This window comes from Alligator mississippiensis, chromosome 14, assembly GCF_030867095.1.
Source record: "Alligator mississippiensis isolate rAllMis1 chromosome 14, rAllMis1, whole genome shotgun sequence".
Taxonomy (NCBI): Eukaryota; Metazoa; Chordata; order Crocodylia; family Alligatoridae; genus Alligator; species Alligator mississippiensis.
Window position 1 is genome coordinate 1,547,835 of NC_081837.1, and position 20,505 is coordinate 1,568,339.

Below are 20,505 nucleotides of genomic sequence, written 5' to 3' on the forward strand. Positions count from 1 at the left end.
CTCCAGTTACACAGGCAGCAGAGACGGCTTAGTGACCACATTCTGCAACCCTCAGGGGAGCTCAGCAGCCATTCGAATAAACACAGCGAGCGCACTGAGCCCTGATGATGTGCACATGGCCACGCAGCCCGCCCAACGTGTCCTGTGGAGCCCCAATACCACCGCTTTGCAAGTCCTGTCCACCTCGGTGAGGGACCTGTCGCAGCCCTGCTCAGCTCAGGCTCCAGGCATCTGCAGCTATGGCATCTTATTATTTCACATGCTCCAGGAAAACTGGACATGATGAATATAAACAAGACCTCAGGGGCTCTCCACTAAGTGACTGTAATAACTCTTCCGGCATCTTGCTTGGGCCCATTGGAGCTGTAGTTTTTGGGGATTTCCAAGTGCAGCCCTTCCTGCCAGCATAATGCTCGGCCCGGACTGCACATTTCAGAAACACAGTCCAGGATCTCCCCACCCCGTTAAAGAGCTAGGGGGGGATCTGGGGGCTGGTGAACAGGCCTGAAGCCTGAGGCTGTCTGTCCCAGACCAGGAGGAGTCCGGACAGCGGCTCTCCAGACAGGTCGGTACCAGGCGCCATTCAGAAGAGGGCCCTTCCTGCCGCGGTGTGCCAGGTACCTGTCATTGGAAGAGAAATCCATTCCTAGGACAATGCTTTCCTCGGTGTCTTGCCGGCCGTTGGTGGACACCACCACCATGTATCGAGTGCGGTTCTGGTACGTGCTTTCCAGCCTTACAGCCTGAGGGGAGAAGAGGACACAACAGTCGAGATCAGCAGACGTGCCAGCGTCATGCACGCGGGCACTCGCGCGCATTGCCCTTTCGTGCCGGACAGCAGGCATCAGTCACCGCCGGCCTGAGCTAGCAGGGCTGGCTGGCGCTAGCCTGGGCACCGAGGGACTAGAGCACCTCTCTTACACCGAGGTCTTGCCCTGATGTGCTCACTGCAGCCTGCTGCTGCGGGAGAGCTCTGTTACAGCCAGGGGGTGTTGCCAAACACAGCTGGCAGCAGTCCACGGGGTGGCTGCTTTGGTCCTCTGGACCGTGCTTGCCCCAGAGAGGTGCTCCTGCCCCACGCAGCTCCTCACAGGCATCGGCTGTGGCTCCAGAGGAAGCGGCTGCATCTCCCTTTCAAACAGGAGAGGGAAGAGCTGACCCTGCTCCGGAACCGGGAAGGGCTGATGAAATCCAGGCAGCTGGCTTTCCGGCCCTGCTGGCGCGCTTCTAACAGGCGCTGAGGCGATGGGACCGCCACGTGAGCACCCGCTGCCAAGCCGGCAAGAACACGCCGGCACCGAGCTCCAGGAAGACGACAGACGGCAGAAAGCCTACCGCACGCGCCAGAAGCCAAGGGGAGCTACCAATTCGTGTCTCCCAAGGGCAGGCTGCGGTGTGCCCAACGGAGGGGATGCAGCTAGGGTGCATTTGCCTGCATGTGCTCGGCCTTGGTGGATGCAGCACGCTTTGCGCTTTCAGTGCTCGCTGGCTTCTGTCCCAAGAGGCTCGCAATGACTTTAATGGCAGAACCCACTTGAAGAGAAACCGAGGCGCCCACAAAGAAAGGAGATCTCTTAATTACGGTACACTGAGTCATGAGTTTGCTGTGGGCTGTCTGAGCCAGCCCAGAAACCACGTGCATCCCGAGTGTTTATGCTGCCGTTGGGAAACGGCTTCCTGAACTTCCCAAGGCACCCGGGAGGAGCAAAGGAGGACAAGGGGGGTGGAAAGAAACCAGCTGTCACAACCCAGCCCCATCCTGCTCACAGCATGGATACCTGGCTGCAATTAGATCCAGGATCTGAAACTCCCCATCATGCTTTTAAGCCTCTGGGTCTACGGTTCTCAGGCAAAGGCCCAGGCACAGAGCCCACATCTCACACCCTGCTCAGGCAGCAGGACCTGTATGCCTGCAACCCGTGGCACAGCTCACCCATGCCCTGCTAGCTGGGGCAAGCTCCAGTTTCCTGGTTAAACCCTCCAGGCAGTGGAGCGAAGCCTGTGGGTTTGGCAAAGGAGCTCGCTGCCCAAACTCTGTGCTCTTGAGAAGCGCAAGGGAGAACTACCGCCCTGGTAGGGGGAGCGCCAGTGCAACAGCTAGCACGGCCGCCACAGCGCCAAGGCCCAGCCCACCTTACAGGGGCCTAGGCAGCTTGGAGCCCGACTCGACGTGGCACAACGCGACGCTCTGCGCAGCGGAGGTAGTGCCCTGGCCCTGTTGCTCTAGGCTGAACCACGCACCTCATTTGACCTCTCAGTCCTGGCCACGATGCACCTCTTCTAGCAAAGTGGAGGACAAGTTTGCTGGGACTGGGAGAGGGGATGGTTGGCTGGCTGTCCAGGAGACAGTCTCTAGGACATCTGCAGGACAGAGGGGGTGAGGAGTCTAAGCCACGTTGAAGGGCCTGTGGGAACCAGGGAAATGGCATGGGATTTTTCACCCGCAGAAGACGACAACACCCAGAACGAAGACGAGCAGGAAGCCTCTGCTCCCTGGAGCCCAGGGAGCCTGAGCCGCACGGGTTCCTTCCTAATTCCTCCTCCTGGCCTGTCTGGCACTCGGAGGATTAATGTAATCTAATTTACTACACTAAACCAATTTGGGTAGCAGTAATTAGAAGTGCGGCTTTAACGTAAGACCTTTCAGCACCGGCTGCCAGGCAGGTGCTAAAGGTCATGTGGCCTCAAGTCACAGAAGGGATTTTTCTCCTAGAGATTTTTAAGGAAAAAAGCGGATTTTTCTGGCTTGGCACTTGACACCCAGTGAGCACCTTCCCCTCTCCCCCTGCAATGTGTTATTCTAATTGATTGAGTGAAAAAGCTGCACTTTGCACTGATAACAGAGCTGACCCTAGAGCATCTCTAAGCCCTTTGCAAACAATTAGAGCCTCGTTGTGCCTGTGAGGACAAGGTCCCCCGACCCCTGGTCCGGAAGCTACATCCCACCTTCTGAATTAGAGTGTGGAGCAGCTCCTTAAGTGTTACCCCTCCTCATGGCCTGGGTGCGTGCTGTGCTGTGCTGTGCTGGCTCTCTCCAATTAGCTGCCTGTGCAAGGGGAGGTTTTCTTCTCTAAGAGGAAGAGTGACTTACATCACATGAAATCTACTGTAGTTATTCTTGGGCCCGGCTCCCCTTCCAAGCGGCCAGCTTAAATATGCACCGTGATTATAGAGCAATTCTACCTTCTGCTGTAACCTCGCTCTGCCAAACAGTTACATCATGCAATATTTACCCAGCCAGAGGCAAACCACATTGTGCAGGTTCAAAGTCCACACAGAGGTCTCGCCCTTCCACCCCAGGCGCAGAGCACAGAAATCTCTGCCGCTGCGGAGGCAGCGGGTGTTTCTAAGCCGGAAGTTTTGGTTGGAGGCAGAGCAAGAGCCTGCGCTTGGAAACGGCTCCAAAGGCTCGGGCATGCTTTACCCCATTTCCTTCCCTCTCCTGGGCCTGCGCTGGCACTGCCAAAGGGCCCAATGCAGTGCTCGTGGAAGCCTGTGGGAACAGTGCTCCCGGCTCCAGTGCCAAGAGGAGCAGCACGATCACCGCACAAGGCCTCCGAGACGTGCAGCTCGCTCTCCGTGCCGCCACCGCCGGAGGAGAGGAGAGGACAGGAGAGGAGAGGAGCTCTTGCGGCACTGTTTACATTCGGCGTCTCCGCCGTGTACGTTATTATCCAGGAGCCTCTTGCCACTGCGCGCACCCCTCCTTTGTCCACAATCAATGGGATTCAAGTGGTCTATTGAACTTAACCTCCTGCCAAATTTTAGCATTCCGAATTTAACGCTGCACAAAAGGCTTTGTGTCTCGGCCCACAGAGTCCTCATTCAGCTACGAACAAGGCCAATTTGTCCCTACTCGCACAATGTGGCCACTGATATTGCTGAACAATTACTTGCTCAATAATTTCAAGCAGACTAATGCTGGCCCCAATCCGGCAAAATGCTGAGCACGCCGGGCACACACCCACCTCGCCAGGAGCTAAGGGCACTGGATGCTTTGCAGAAAGTACCTTTCAGGCTGGTTTGCAATGAATCACGACACAGGCAGCAGCAAAGCACTTTCCATTGTCATGGTCAAAGTTTAAGTGCTTTGCAATGACGGCAACTGCCTTCCACTTAGACTAGATCCGGCTACGTGGTGGGCCAGGAGGAATCTGCAAAGCAGCAGTGCTGGAATATCTCCCATGATGCTGGCTCGTCCGTGGGGGGAGTGGAGGGGAGCGGGGGTGAAAAAAACTGTTGCGATAGACCTGGACTAACCCAGCCGGCACTAGAGGGCTGATCAATAGTGATGGATGACGAGAGAGAAAACAAGCACTCAAGATCCTGTAGGCACTTCACTGCATTCAAGGTGTTTAAGACACTGTCAGTTCCCCTGCACTTCCCAAACTCACTCCTCTCTGTTTTAGAAGATACCCATACTATAGATCCACCATTTCTTTCCCACTGAAATCCCCCGAAGTCAGGCACAACGTGCTGCCTAAGCAAGGTAGTCTTCTCCAGACCACCTCGAGCTACCGAGGCAGGCCCAGGATGGACCGCGGTGGCTCAGCTGCACTATTATGCAAAGATTTGAGGACACAAAGAACTCGACTGAACTTGCTGGGGTGCAGTTTGGGCTGGCTGGATTCATTACCTGCATTGCTATGGTAATGTTTTGGGTTTTATGACAATGGCTACAGGATCTCGAGCAACCATGAGCGCCCAGGATGCGGCTCAGGCACATGGCAACAAACAAAGGCGGGAGCCCTCGAGTCACCCATTCACCCCGTCTCCCCGGGCAAATAAATAAGTCGGCCTTCGCTATCAGCCACTCCTTGGCTGTGTAGCTGTAAAGGAAAACTCCCGCCCCTGCAGCCCTTGATAAAGCAGAGGCCATGCAGACACATGTGCCCCACTGCTGTGGTGAGTCACAGCTGCTGGTGTGTCAAGGAGGCACATTCATTCCCGCGGCGCATGAGTCAGGAAGCAAGGAGCCAGCCTACCAGGCGGATGTTGTCCTCGGGCCGGAGCAGGATGAACATGGCCTGCAAGTGTTGCTGGAGGTCTCCTGCAGGGAGAGAGGGGGAGAGGTGAGGCCACAGCCCAACACAGCTGCCTGCTGCCCAGCTGCCCTGCCTGCCCCAAGGTCCAGGAGCGGGCCAGGCAGTGCCCCTGCCAGCACCACCGGTCTCTACTCGGGGGCGACAAGCTTCTCTGCCATCCAGGAAACAGCTCGTTGCTGTGGGCATTCCCTGTCCTCACCTCCTGCAGGTCCAGTCCCACCACCCCCTTGACCGGAGCTTGTGCTTCCTGGGCAAGCTCTGTCCCTGTGACACCAAACACGCTGCAGACAGAGAGGGTCTGCCTTGTCCTCAAGCAACCCCCAAGCCAGGGCTCCCACCTGCATTTCCAGGTGGCCTGGGGAAGGGGTACAAGCCTTTCCTGACCCCCCCCCAGACACATTTTAGCCCCCAGAGAGCCCTGGGACCGGGTCTCAACTGGACACAGGCTCTCCACCCAGCAAGAGGCATTCAATGACAGCCCCATTGCAGATGGCGCCCTGTCCCTGGGAAGAGGGCTCCTTGCCCAACGTGCCCATCCTGCAGGGACTGGCTGCCGCAGGGGGAGCAACTGCCCCCACTGTCACCCCTGCTCCCTGCTCGGCTGCCCACTCTCCTCCTGCATCCCCAATGCTGCTGGGAGACCAGACTTCCCCATGCCAGGGCCATGCCAGAGGCCACAAGGGCCAGCCCGACTGGGTGCTGGGGGTCGCAGCTCCAGGGTAGAGGCTTAAAGAGGCCTCAGCCCGGATGGCTCCTGACAGGGACAAAGCCTGCAGTTGAAGCCTTTACACCCCACCAGCAGCTGAGAAAGCGAGCGATGCTTCTCCCAGCAAAGGTGAAGAACCATGGGTCTCAGGGCTTTGAACTGACAGCGGGGCTGGAACGGGAGGCCAGCACCTTGCAGCATCCCTCGCAACACACCGAGTGTTGCACAGCGGCTTCAGAGAGGAGCGTGGACAAGCAACTTGCCGAGCCGGTTTCTCCTCCTGGGAGGCTCCAAGGCCAGTCAGCCAGGGAGCAGACAGACACAGAAGCAGCTGTGTTGCATTTCTCCTCCTTTCGTTGCTGGCCAGCCACCTGCCAGGGCAAAGTCCTGAACTTTCAAAGCTGGACGAAGCACCAGGACCCTGTTTAGCTCTGCCCTGACAACCAGCCCAGCCGCGCTTCACGTGTGGGCCTCAGGATGTCACACAGGAGCAGGGAAGTGGCAGATGCGAGCAAGGAGGGCACAGCACCGAAGACTGCGTGGGCTGTCAGCATGGCTGGTGTCGCGGCGGCAGTCGCTCTGTCTGCCCCTCCGTGCTTTGGCAGTCAGCGGTGAAGCAGCAGCCAGGACAGGATGGGAGACAATGCACCTCACCCCTCGTGGGGTTTAGCTTCAGGACAGCTCAGAGCTCTTCATTACAACAGCAATGACAGGCAAGCGAGCAGTCTCCAGGTGGCACATCCTGCCAAGTGCCCGGGCAGTGCTTGCAGATACAGACACTAAGGCACCAGGAGGCCAAAGGCTATTACCAGGCAGGCCAAGGACAGAGCTGGGATTAGAACCCAGCTTTCTAGGCAACAGAGACTCCAAGAACGCATGGTTTGGTGCGACTGAAGCACGGCAGGTCTGGCCACTCAGCCTTCGGATGTCTCCAGGCTCGGTGTTCGCTCCAGCCGCAGAGTTTCACTCCTCTACTGTTCCCCAGCCCCGAGAACATGAACCCCAGGCTGCCAGCCCTGCTGTGTTACCCTCATGCACCAGTTCTGGCAACAGCTGCAAATCGGTTCCACTGGTCTGGAGCTCTCGGCAAGGTAAAGCCAACGTGGCCCTTCTCAAGGGAAAACTTTCTGCCGGGCAGGGTCAAGGCAGACCTGTAAAGGGCAGCTGACTCCGTTTCCGTGCCAGAGACGGACTTGCCAGTGAGGCTGACTTTTCAGGCTCCCGGCCTGTTCAGTTTTCTCTGGACACCAGGTAACAAACACCCCTCGCCCACAAACAGTTCAGCTCCTGCTTCCATATCTGGGGAGGGCAAGGGCACATGTAATTTTTTGCGTCCTCATCCAGGGCTGCTTCTTCAGGCACCTCAAAGCCTCTGATGGCAGATGATGGGATGAAACCGCTGTGGAAACCTTGACTTGAGCAGCTGCTTTCCAGGGGGGATGAAGCAGAGTCCAGCGTCTCTGCTGTCTGTTGCTGATACCTGAGCAGACTAGAAGTTCTCAGCATCACCCCAAACCATCCGATCCCGGACGTGCCCTCAATGAATCAGCGCCGTGTACACAATGACCCAGCAGCGTCTGGGTTGTGTTCCTCTGAGGCTGACTTCTCAAACAAAGAACGCAGAAAACAAGCCGAACTTCTAGCAGCGCAGGAGGGCGAAACTCAGATTGCCTTCATATCGCTCATGCTGTTTGTCAACATCCGGACACCAGTCATGCTGATATGGCACGGTGTTTTCCTACCAGCATTCACACCCGGAGGGGGACTTTCCTGGTGTGAAGCTGGTTAGGGATCAGGGAGACAGCCTGCAACCCCCGGTGCTGTGGTGCTGGGTACTGAACCCCTCCCTCCCCACCCAGGACAAAGCTTACGGAATAAGCTGACAGCTGCCGGGCCATTGTGGGCAGATATTCAGGCCGGCACGTCTCTGCGCTAGCGATCGTTCTGCGTGACCCGGGAGGAAGCTTGCATTCTTGGCAGCGCAGCTGTGGCTCAGCTATTTATGGAGAGACGGTGACCAAATCTGTGGGCCGTGACAGCCTCCCTAAATCACCGCTTGGATGAGCGCAAGCCAACAACCTTGCAGCCTGCTGGGACCAGAGATGCGGCCCCGTGATGTTTGAACGAGTGGGAACGGGCGCTCCGAGCCTCACAGCCATGAGCTGCACAAGCCGTGTTTACACAAGGCTGCGTGCTGGCGCACACGTGGCTTCCGTCTGGCTGGCACCGAACCCGGGAGAGGGTGTATTTGGGGACAGGGCAACCAGGCAGCTCTGGCACGTGGGGGCACGCTTACCTGCATGCTTGTTGCGCCTGTGGCTGATCCTGGGAGTAGAAGACCCATTTCCTCTCGGCAGGAAGAGTGCGGCCCCTTTCACTGTAAGGAAGCTCTCGCTGATGCTGGAAGAGAAAGGTGCAAGAGCATGAGCAAGTGGAAGCCAGCCCCCGTCTGTACAGGGAGAAAAGCAACCTGGTGCGAGGGGCCACTCCTTGCTGCAGATGTTCCAGCCCTCAGAGGGAAGGCACTCAGGCCCCACTCCGTCTCTGGGCAGAAGACGGCACGCTTTCTTTTCCCCTAGAGCCGTGACAATATGCTCAGGGTGCACCTACAACGGAGCAGTGCAGGCAGAGGGAAGCGCAGAAGACTCCTCCCCTAATTCCACCCCAAAACGGCATGCGAGCGTGCCTGGGGCAGTCCCCAACAGGGCTTTGTGATTTGGGAATGGAGATGAGGTCGGGCTTTCTCAATGCCAACACAGGGCGCAGGCCTGGGGATCTGGAGTGCCATGCATTTGGATAACCCTGTCCCTCGCCGGCGAGGCAGCCTGCTGATGCCCCGGAGCCGCAACTGCCTTGTGCTGGTAGTTGGCTGAAGGAACATCAGCATGCACGACAGATTCATGGACCGCAAAAGGCTGCTGTCTGATGAATCATATGACAACTGGCTCACAAGGAGACTCGTGTAAATTAAAACCCAAATTAGCGCTGTCACCTTAAGCTGCCACTTCTTGCCCTGGCTTTGCCCCGCCATCAAGTGACACGAAGTGCGAGAAGCGTGCTGCCAACCCTCCCGAGCCCTTCAGCCACTTCCCTGTTGTTGTTTTGAAACAGAGATGCTCAACCAGGGTGCTGGGGCTCCCTGGGGTGCCCTATGATCCTTTCAAGGGTGCCGTGGGGTGCCAAACCCAATACCCCAGATAAATCCAGAGTTCCCCAGTAGGAATCTATCCAACCATCCTGCTCTGCTGCGGTCTTTCTGAGGTCTTTGCACCAGAAGAATTACTCTAGTATTTTTCTACAGTCAACCCCCGCAAACCGAAAACTAAGAGCTGGAATTTTCCAAGTGTGCTTCGAGTCCTAAAAGGCTGAGAATCGCTGTTTCAGAAGCAGAAAGTGAGACGGCGCACCTGGGCTGGGATCACAGCACCAGCCTCCGGCTTCTGTTCTACTCCAAGCTGATCAGCTTAAAACACAACCAAAAAAACTTAAAAAGAAAAAAAAAAGAAAGAAAGAAAAAAAAAAAAAAGGGTAAACCAGAAACCATAGCCCCAGGCAACAGGACGGACTCTGCGCAAAACGGAGAGCACGCAGGAGTCGCTGCCACCGTGCCCCCGACAGCCCCGTGCCTTAAAGCCGCCAGCTTGCTACACGCGCTCCCCCCAAGAGACCAGCCACCGTAGTTCCTGCCTCCATTTAAATAAACCTACAACCCATTATTTGCTGCTCTGAAAAGCTGAGTTGAGGAAAAGGAAGTTAAAACAGCAAAAAGCCCCTCCACGTGTTGGAAGAAAGTTATGAGAATCGGAGAGAAGCTGGAGCGGACCCAGGGAACGCCCGTCACGCACACGTCTCCTCTTCATGCGCAGGGGTCTCAAGTCACCGAGCCAGGCGAGGTGCTTCAAGCCAAGTCATTTCAGCCCCTCTGAAGACAGAGGCTTTGCAAAGGATCCTGTTGTCACCCAGAGTGAAGAGCCAGTAGGTCAGAAGCACCCTCAGGTCAGCACCTCCTGACCCAAGGCCTTCAGGCTGGGTAGCTTGACCTCCACGCAGCTACAAAAGCCCGAGGTCAGAGAGAAAACTGCATTTCCCCAACCTCTGCCAGGACCAAATGCCACCTCTGGGGGAACGCTGCCTTCCCTGTTGCAGACGCCTGCCAATTTGGCACTCTTTGCTGTGCCGGGCTTTAGAAAAGCAGGTACCCTCCCAGCTCCCCTCCTTTGCTTTTGAGCCCGCAACATCCCAGGGGCTGAAGAGCCTGGAGCACGAATGCTCCGGTGCAGCCTGTGGTCTCCCCTCGGCGTCACCCGTTCCTGGGCTATAAACAAGACCAGATGCATCTTGACACGCAGGCGGACGTCCCGGCCAAACCTGAGCTGGGGCAGAAAAGACCTTTTCCCCAGCTCAGAAAGGACCGAGGAGCATTACTGTGCTCAATAAAGTGGCTTGGCGGGCACTCGAAACAGCTGTTTTCTCAGGGGAAACGGGCCAAGCCCCCCGCGTCAAGCATCCCAACCAGCCGCCCTTGGGCACCGGGGGACGGTGACGTTCCCCACAGAGGGGCCGGGCCTCTCGGCTCCTTGAGGCACCCGTCGGACGTACCAGGAAACTGTTATTTTGAAACCGTGGATGTGGCAGACCCCCGTCCCCCCAAACCGGCTGAAGAATCATTGCAGAGGCCTCGTGTGCCGCAGAAGCACATTCCTGCTTTCTCCGACTAACAGCACAGGTTGCCAACCCACCGGCTCCAGGGCGTGGGGAGGGAAAGCATGGCCTTCTGCCAGGCTGAGCCACTCCATCCAATGTGATTAGCATGCAGGAAGGGCCCAAGGCAAAGAGGTCCTCTCTTCCCCTTTCCTCTCCCCTCTGCACGTCCAGGCCCAGGGCACTGTCAGAAGTGCCCGAAGATCAAGCATCCCTAGGAGAAAGTGGCATGGGAACAGCAAACCTCCTCTGTAGCCTGGCTGAGGCAGTGCACTCAGTTGCTGCTGGGGGTTTCCCGGAGAAGCTGAACTGGCCTAAGGATGTGGTTAGGGGATTAAGCAGCACACGCATGGAGAAGCACCAAATGATCTGCACCCACGTGGTCTCTGAGCAGTGCGGTCCCGCGCCACCGCTCCGTTTCGCCCGCATCGTGCAACACAAGGCAGGATGGAGCAAAGGTACCGCCAGCCCCCAAACACCAGCATGGAGAAAGGCGCCGGGATTGCGCCCGGGCTCCAAGCGGGCTGGATCACCGTGCCACAGAGCACACGCTGCAGACACGGAGCACGCTGCGCTCAGGGATCACAACGCTCCTGTTCTGCCCGTACCTGGCCCTGGAGATAAGCGTGTGCGCGGCCGCTGCCAGCTGAGCTGTGGGAGGATTCGGCTGCCCTGGATCTGTGGTGCGTTCCCTTCCAGGTGCGCTCTCGGGCTGGGGCAGGGAGGGTCGAGGCTGCACGCTGGGCAGGATTCTCCAGCGCTCCGCGCTCAGAAGCAGAGTTCAGCCCCCCCGCGTCTCCTGGGGCCTTCGGCCCATAGCAGCACCGGGCACATCCCCTGGACAAGGGTGCGCCCCACTGCCCAGAGCTCCCGGCATCACCACACGTAAGTCCTTATTCTACTGCAGAACTTGTAACGGGCCCTGGCGCAACCCAAGGGGACAACTTTGCTCCATATAGGAGCGTGGGGATGAAGACAAGCCCGAAAACCTGCCCTGACAAAGCAAGGAACATCACGACACCAGGCATCGCTGCTATTCTCTGGGGAGAGGGTATCCCCTTGGGGCCACCCCACTCTGGTGCCAAGGCTCCTCTTGGTCTGGCATGTTGCACAAGCAAAGCAGGGGCTGTTCGCCCTTGCATGCCTTCCCTTTGCAGACGCTGCCCAAAGCGAGAAGCAAGAGGGAGGCTCCAGGCCCCAGACACCTCAGGAAAGTCAAGTCGCAGGGCCAGGAAGGCCCCTGGATGGTTATGGAGTCCAACCCCGATCACGCCGTGTGAAGCACAGGACTGCCAGCTCCCTCCTGACAGCCCCACCTCGGATGGCTGCTTCTTCGTGAAGCATCCTAGGACCTGGACACTCCTTTCGAAGCGCTCCATGGAGCCCCCCTCACTTCCTAAAAGGACACGGTGAAAGGAAAAGGCTGGTCACGGCCTCAGCTGACCAGTGGCCAAACCTCCTGACTCGGTGGTCATTCCTGCTGAAGAACCAGGGATACGTGTCTTGGCCAGCCACCGCCACAGGCAGGGGCCCACGGAGCAACATGTGGTCACCGAGCAAACCCCTCACACAAGTTCAATGCCCAAGGAGAATAAAACCAGCTGCAGAACTGAAGAGCAACCCCAGACAGACGTGAGGTTTGACCGCAGGGTTTCCAAACACTCTCCAGTTACAAAGCAGCGATGGGCCACGCTTGGCTTTGTTCTTCTCCTTGGCATTACAGAAAGAGACCTTTCCAGAGAAGGTTTCACGGTCAATGCCTGGCTCAGAATCAAGTATGCCCGAACTGACTCTAGCTTTGCCAGTTGGGTGGCACGTTTGGGACTGCACGCACAGGCAAGGGTGGCACTGGCACGATGGCAGCAAGCAGGTCTGACCGGCTCTTGAGGAAGACACGTTTCTACCCAAGCAGAAGGTGGTGACTTCTCGTCTCGTGAGAACCCCACATATCCCCTCGCCCCTCTGAATTCAGTGGAAAGTTGCACCGGGGAGCTAGCAATCTGCACGTCCGTAACCGGAAGCAAGGCACCAGCAGGCACAAAGTCTGCAGGCTTCCCTGCTTGCTCTAAAAGGGCTGGGCATTACGATGCTGCACGTTACGGACAGAGCCCTTCTCATACCACGCAGCTGGGAGTCTAGAACTGCCTTGGCCTGAACGGATTCGGCCTTGCGAGCCAGCCGGCTCCCCGGAAGCACCTGCATGCTTCCCCGGGTCCTGGGAGATGCTTGCAGTTGTCACACCTGGCATGCGAGCGAGCTGCAAGACGGACCCCAGCGAGCTACTTACAAGGCAGGGCCCCTAATTTCCTCCTGCTATCAGCCTGTACCCAGATGAACTACTTCTTGTCGCAACCCCGATCCAATTCACGCACCGCGGAGCAGGACGGTGCAGTTTCAGTGCCTGGCACTGCTGCAGTGCTTTGTGCTTCCAGATGCCCCTTGCCACGCACCTGGGTGGTGGGACCGTCCTGCATTGCTCACCAGCCTTCAGCAGCCCCCAACATAAGCCGCCGTAGAGAGGGCTGTTGCAGACGCAGTCTTCAAAAGCTGGGAGAAGGCTGGCTCAAAAGCCCAGGGAGAGAAGCTGAAGCACCTGGGCTGCTTCTGGCACTGGCCTGTCCCGGCGCGTGCTTAATTGGGTTATTGTGAACCAGAGGAAGTCTTGCCAGCCAGCTCAGCTTATTCATCAGCCTGTGGCTTCCTTCTATAGCTTTGCCCAGCCCAGCCCTCATTCAGGCCCTGACCATCAGGGCAGCCCAGCTGACAGAGGCTGGCAAGAATCGCTTGAAAGTCTCAGCAAAGAGATGGTGGAGGAAACAATTCACCCTCCCCAAATCAGGACCTGGCGCAGGGACGACTCTGAACCCAGCTGCAGTGGCAGGAGACAAAGTCCCTGCCTTGCTGTCAGCTCCTGAACCAGACGCGTCTTGGGGCACATTCAAACGGGGCATGCGCGACGCTCTGCCGGGAGCACACGGAGCTTGCTCAGCTCCAGTTTTAAGGAGAGGTGAATGTCTGGGGGTTTAGACTGGAATGACCCCCCCCAACACACACACACACTTCTCCTCTGCAAGCTCCATGTACCTCCGTGAGCCTCAGGTCCCGCTTGCCAAGGCCCCTTGGAGATGGGTGCGGAGCCGCAGGCAGCAGGGCGAAAGCCTGCCCGGCCTGGAAGAGGCTGCCGTGCCAAGGACGAGGCAGCTGCAGGTCAGGACGACAATGGAGCGCTGCAGTAACCATGGAGGCTTCCAAGCTGCCGAACAAGGAGAGCTCTTCCTAAAGGGCATCTCTTGGGACACGACAACGGCTTGGCAGGGGGGCGAGAGTCCGGGGCCAAGGGGCTGGTCCCCCCGCTGGGTCAGTGCCTGCTGCAAGGGGGTGTCTCGGGAAAGTCTCAGGCCCACATGTCGGGGCTCCAGAGCCAGAGGCAGAGAGAGCTGGCGAGGGCAGAAAGCAAACCAACCAAGGAAGCTGGAAGGCAGGCAAGCCAGACACCTGGCGACAGGCCCCTGACACAAAGCACCCCGCAAGCGTGCGTGTCGCCTCACTCAGGCAAGGCAAACCCTGCTGCGGAGGGGCTCCCACTGCTCCCCCATCCACGCTGTACTGCTCAGTGGTCTTTGGCAGCCCCCAACATAAGCCACTTATGGCTTATGTCTAAACAGGTGCAGGGTGGGGAGGGGAAGTGGAGGCAGAGATAGAGGAGTGTCACCCAGCAGCACACAGCAAGTCAGCGACTGTCAGGAACGACCCCTCCGTCTGTCCCCATTCCCAGCCTGGTGCCTTCCGATGCCTGCTGTACTTTGCAAGCACCAGATGTGGGCCAGAGCGTACGTGCGGGCCGCGTGCACCTCTCTGCCTTCTCTTGCTCACCCCTCGGCCGAGGCTGCGGCTCCAGGGAGGCAGGGCACCGGGGAGCAGCTGTGAGGAGCGCTCCAAACCCAGCTGGAACGGGAGAGCGTTCTTGTGGGCCGAGGCAGACCTGCCCACCGGGCGCGGGGGTTTCTCTCCTGCCCACACCCCAAGTGAGGACTGGTTTCTGTTCCTCTCGGGGAAGAGGCTGGCCCTTGTCTCGCACCTGCTGCCTGTGCAGCTCCACCGCAGGGCTCCCACCACCGCTGGCTCCACGGGCCCAGCCCACGGAGAGCGCGGTTTCTGCATCAGCCACGCGCAGAACTGATGCTCTGGGGAAGCGCTGCCAGCCAGGGTGTGACAGGTCCTGTGGCAGGAGAGGAAGCGCAACACAGACGCTTGCCGCCACCATGCACCCCCACAAGTCCCACTCTGCAGCGGGAAAGAGCATCGCATGCTCTCCCCACGCCCAGCCCCAGTCTCCGAGCACCTTAGAGTAGCAATTGCAGCACGGCAGGACTGCACGGCTGGGCTCAGGACCTCGGCAGAGCTGGGACCCCAGCTCCAGCCTCCTGGGTCCCAGGCCCGTGCTTTCAGCCACAAAAACATCCTTCCCCACCCCCTGCGGTGCCTGAAACAGGAAGCGAGCAAGTCGTACCTGATGCCCGCAGGTTGTCAACAACTTGGCCGACGCAGGGGGACCAAAAGGGCAGCAGACGTGCGAGCAGAGAACAGCTTCTGTGGTTTATGTGCTTTGCAGTAAACAGCTGCACCCTTCCTCGCTCCCTGGCTTTTGCAGCACCAGGTTCAGGCTGCGGCCAGGGAAGCCACAGAGGGTTAAAGTGTTTACTGAAGACAGGAGTCATCTCAGGGCTCCAGGTTGTGCTTCTGCTCACAGGAGAGGCTGCAGACGGTCTGCCTGGCTGGAGGGAACCGTGCAGCACCCGGGCATCAAGAGCCGTCAGACTCACTGGTGGGAGGCTGACACCACGGCTGTGGGGCTTCACCGCCTTGCTGGAGGGGCTGGCTGGCAGCATAGGCTTGCAAATTAGGCCCCTCCAGCCACCAAAACCAGTAAGCAGAAGGGCCACGACTTCCCGAAAGGGAAAGGGAACGGTGGCCCAGGCCGGGGAGAACAGGGAAGAGGTGTTCTGCTACTTCTGCAACTTGAGCAACAGCGCAGGGGGAAACCAACCCAGCGTGGGAACCGGCCCCGGCTCGCACATGTTTGACGTAAGCAGCGTTTTTAGCCACATCTGCATTTCTGCAAAGCTTGAAAGAAAAAGGCAAAGGAGCTGTCAACAGGCACTTCCTCTGCTCGGAGGCAGGGCTCTCCGGAGGCAGCGTGGCTGTGATAAACAGGCTGGCCGTGCTCAGCACAGAGATGCTGGCCTCCGGTTGGGGGTGCCTCCCACCCCCCGACCACGGCCCGATCTAGGCAGGTGTGCAGACACCTGCCGTCCAACAAACAGCCCCTCCTGGGGACGGATGCACTCCAGACAGGAAGGGTTTAGGTGTCTCACATTTATCCTCCCCGCTCTGAGTATCAGAGAGTTGGCAGCCAGAGCAGAGGGGCCACGATCCTCGCAAGACCCCTTGCCTCTATGAACAGCGAGTCGCAGGCAGGAGAAGCAATCGGGTTCATGGGAGCAGGCGGGAGCCTCGACTCCTGCTCCACCTTCTCCCCTGACCCAAGCAGCCACTGCCGGGAGGAAAGACACCCGAGTGGAAAGCAGGGAAGGGAACCGTTCTGAAAAGGGGTGCAAGAAACCCTGCCTCTGGCAGGAGGGGCACAGATGCTGGAAGCCAAATGAGAGCCCCCAGAGCCACCTTGCTTTCCCTCCCTCCCTCCCTCCCTCCCTCCGCCGGTCCCCGCGAGCGGCTCCTCGGCAGCGGGCCGACCTCTGGGCTCCTGTCGCATGCGCTCCCTCGCAGGCAGACATGGAATTTATTTGTTACAGATGCAGGAAAGGGGAGGGCTGGTGGGATGCTTTGGGTTTTTTTTGTTCAAAAGCCAGACTCCAGAGGAAGGAATTGAACTCGCTTTCAAATTCATCTGCTGGTGCAGATGTCAAGGCCTCTGCGGTTTCTCCTTTACCCTCACATGCCTTTGGCCTGCAAATGAACCAAATGAGGATACGCCACTCTCCCGAGTCGAGAAAGCAGCACGGCCTCTGCAAGCCGACCGGCACGATGCTCCTGCCCCATGTCCGGCTAGGAGGTGGACCGCTCTGCCACCCCGCCGGTTTACACTGCAGGGCACGCCACTAGAGTGGTGCCCGGCTGCTGAGCCGCAGCCACGCAGGGCAACTGGAGGGTCTGTTTGCAGCCCGCAACGCTCCCCCATGCTGCCTCGCTCACAACCCCACCTGCATCGCTTCCTGCCCGGCAGCGAGCCCCGCGTCACGGGCCAGCTGCAAATGCAAGCCAATTCCTCCCTCCAACCCCCCCTCCCAAACCGCTGGTGGTTGGGCAAGATGTACTACGTTTAACCCGAACTCCACGTGCTGCTTCGGGGAAACATGCGGCAACGCCTTATGCCCTGAAAGACATTGCGTGGCTTCAGAGAACTCCCCGTGCCATCAGGTCGCTTTGGGGGCTGCGTCTCGTGTTCCCGTAACGTGGCAGGAGGACTGCTCAGCACAGACGGCACCGATTGAACTGCATGCGTCGGGCAAGCAATAGGGCAGGTGGCAAAGTGCCGGCTGCTCCAGGACCCAGCACCGATGGCACGACCCCGGTGAAGTCCCCTGGCCTGCCTCAGTCTAACCATCTAGATGCAGCAGGGAAGGACAGGAGCTCGGGGCTGAAAGGCGCCGGGGATGCACAAGAGCACTACTCCCACGGCTTCCAGCTCAGCCCGGCTGTTAGACGTGGGGTAGCCGGCAAAGCGTAGCAGCCAACACCGCCGGTTCCCCTCGCATGGCAGCCGTGCAACGCCGGGCAGCGGAGACCGCAGACAAGGAGGAGAGGAGGACTTGGTTTACACGACGCATTCCCCGAAGGTCTCCAAGTCGCGGCATTCCCAGATTAAACCCCTCCAGGACATTCTTCTGGTGCTATAAATTGTTTAAGCATCTCTGGATCTCAAACACAACCAAGGCTAGCTGAGCAGGAAGAAAGTTATGCCCAAGGGAAGGCTTCTAAGGATTGTTATTACCATGTGCTCGGTACGAATGGCTGGCTCTGTCCAAAACCAGCTGGCTCCTCTTCTCCGAGCACCACGATATGAAGTGCCTTCAGAGAGGTTTTAAAACATTTTAATCAACGTGGGAAAACTCCATTAGCAGAATTCATTTTTCACGTCAGGGATCAGAAACGGCTAACCAGCTGGCAGCCTGCTTCTCAAAAATTAAACCTCCTTTTCCTATTTCCCTTCTCCCTTTCAGGAAGGATGCAGCCAGTCCAAGAGGTAGTCTTTAATCGTTAACCTTTAAAAGCACTGCTTCCCTATGCAAAACTGTTGGAGTAAATTATAACCAAGAGCGAGTGCCTCCCTCAGTGTTTGAAGCCGCATTTCCACAGCCTCTGCACCTAATACACTGCACTTTTAAAACATCTGACAACTAACCTTGGCATGCCAGTGCCCCTCACACACACGGAGATGCCCGATTCTTGCCTAACCATGTTTGGTTTGACTGGCAGAGCCCCACAATACTCCAACAAGACAGACCTGCCGCTTTAAATACGACTGTAACAGAAGTCCAGGGAGATGCACTGAGGTCGGCACCCTGTCCCTGTCCATATTAGTCAAGTCCAGGGCCGTCTATATTTAGACGAAGCATGTCCCACGCTTCAAAGACAGAAAGAGAACAGGGACACTGATTTGCCCGGGTTAGAGGCAGTACTGGCCATGCCCGCATGAAACGGGGTCATCTTAGCGCCAGCACGGGGACACCCACACAATCCTAGACCGAAACCCCACCTCGATTTCACAGCATCCCTGCAATCTCCCTCCTGCCAAAAAAACGGCCTTGCAGCAAGTCAGGGAGCAAGCCAGGTACGGCAGGCTGAGCCAGGACTTGCACGCCGGGGCTGCCAGCTGCCTGGGTCAGCTCCGTCGGGAACACGAGCATGCGAGTTGCGTGCCCAGCCCCTGGGCTGCACCGGTGCTCGCGCTGGAGCTGCCTCCATCTCTGTCAGTGCTGCCAGCATGGGTAGGACCGCGTGTCCCGCAGCGGCAGTGCCGCCCCAAGGCCCCAGGATGCTGGCAAGGAGGGAGCAGGTTTCCCAAGTCACGGCCCAAGTGCCTGCAAAGACCCCAGCAGTAAAACCTAGGGTCACAGCGCACCAGGGTCCGGCCACGTGCGCTCGGAGGCATTAATGCTTCCTGCACGAGCTTTTCCTTTGTGCGGCGGGGAAGCAGGGGCCTGGCTACGTTTGCCTGCTGCTTTCTGGTAGCGAGAGGCCTCGGGATTCAGCACACAAAGTGGCAGGAAACGCATTGTTCAGCGTTTCACCTTGCAGGCTGCGCTCAGCGCTGCTGTTTTCCCGTACCCCAGCCAGGGTCCAACCACCCCTGGGGAAAGGCTGCAACAGCAACCCTAAAGACCCCGGCTTTGGGGCATCGCAGCCCGCTGGCTTACCAATGGGGCCGTTATTGGTAACAAGTATTAACTTGTGGTGGCCATAAAAAAGGTCTCCGGTGAACAGATTTAAAGGGGGAACAGCCCTCGGCCAGAGCTTTGTCAGCTGCTTTTGATTCAAAATTGGGAGCTGCAAGGAGCTTTGAATGCTGCGGAGATGTAGCCCGTAACCAGGCTACTGATTTGTTCACCCTTGCGTTGTCATGGAGGGTCCTCCAGCCAGGCAAGCACGCCGGTGACTTCATTTTATGGAACAGCAGATTCACCGTGAAGGGGAACAAACTTTCATGCGACTAGAAACAATGGCTGGGAATGACAATTAATTAGCAGAGACAAGACATCAAAGAAAGGTTTGCCTTGATCAACCAAGAAAAAAAGTAAAAATCTCAATCGCTTCCTGGTCAAAAAATCTGATGCTTCAGCCTGGAGCAAAAATATTTTGGACTGGGACTCATTCAAATGTTTTAAGAGCAGTTTGTCCCTCCTCCTCCTCCTCTCCCCGCAGAAATATGTATCTAGATTTATTTGGCTGGACAGCATTACAGCTTGTGCAATTATTTTCTCAGGGGCTCATTAAAATCGCATTGGATTTCTTCTGGATTAGCAGACTCAGCCCAGTCATTTGTCAGCAGGATGAAGAGTTTAACATTTTCGCCTCCTTGAGTATAATGTCCCTATTGGTGAAAGGCTGCCGCACGACATGCATTGGAACAGGGTGAAAGAAAATAAATTAATTTGGATATTGGGCACAACCCCCCCTCCCAAACAAAACCCCCCAAAAACCCACATAAGATTGGTAACAGCGCTCGCTAGTTCTGCCGAGCCAGCGAGGAAAGCGGGTATCGGTGCTATTTTTTTTAGGTGAGCATCAGAAGTCATATTCGGCAGCTAGCCTCCAATTCAGGCAGGATAGATACCCCCAGGAAAGTTTGCAAGCTCTCTCTCCCCTGGCGTCTGCACCGGGGTGGAAGATACGGTACAGGAGGGCGGCAGCTTTGCTCCGAGCCCCCACTTCATGCCTAAGATGCTTCCCTGGCTGCCAGCATCTGCAGAGCTGCCCGCGTGCCAAAAGGCTCTCAAACAAGCATTAGGATCCACAGACGGCTGAGCTAACTCCTCGCTTCAGGAGCCAGGGTATAGGAGAAGTCTGCTTCAAAATGCCATCTCAGCACTGCTCCCCGCGCCTCCCCCCAGCGCGTGGGACCGGTTTTGATTGGAAGCGATATCACTTGCGACTTGAATCTTCTCCTGGCGCTCTGAAGAGAGATCACCTTACCCCGAGTACTTTATTCCTGAAATAATTTCCATTAATCACTCAGCACGCACCGTTTTAAACAGAAGCCGACAGACTGCAGGACGTCTAGCATCGCTGCTGCGTTCCAGGGCTCGTTACGCGGAGGCCGTTCCCGCAACGGACAATGGGCCAACACGCGAGCGGCTCCCGAGCTGCAGCCAGCTCCGCCTGCCATGCTTTCTGGAGTCTTAGAGCCGCGATGACAGAGGAGCGAACTCGCCGAAGCAGCCACATTTCCATGCACTTGCAACAGAAGGAATGAAGAAACCCACCCACCCACCAGCGGAGCTGGGAGGCAGAAAGGAGCACGAGCCACTTTGC

At 57.6% G+C, this 20,505-nt stretch overlaps 1 protein-coding gene across 3 annotated transcripts in view; it reads right to left on the reverse strand.

The window, feature by feature from the left end:
- Positions 1 to 20,505, reverse strand: part of SSH2 (slingshot protein phosphatase 2) — a 103,273-nt gene that overhangs the window by 22,786 nt on the left and 59,982 nt on the right. For all 3 annotated transcript variants that reach the window (XM_019494932.2, XM_019494931.2, XM_014600209.3), the window contains 3 exons: positions 8,048 to 8,151; positions 4,986 to 5,050; positions 622 to 743 (listed from right to left, as the gene is read on the reverse strand). In XM_019494932.2, coding sequence (XP_019350477.2) covers positions 622 to 743; positions 4,986 to 5,050; positions 8,048 to 8,151 — 291 coding nt within the window. The remainder of the gene's footprint in view (positions 1 to 621; positions 744 to 4,985; positions 5,051 to 8,047; positions 8,152 to 20,505) is intronic.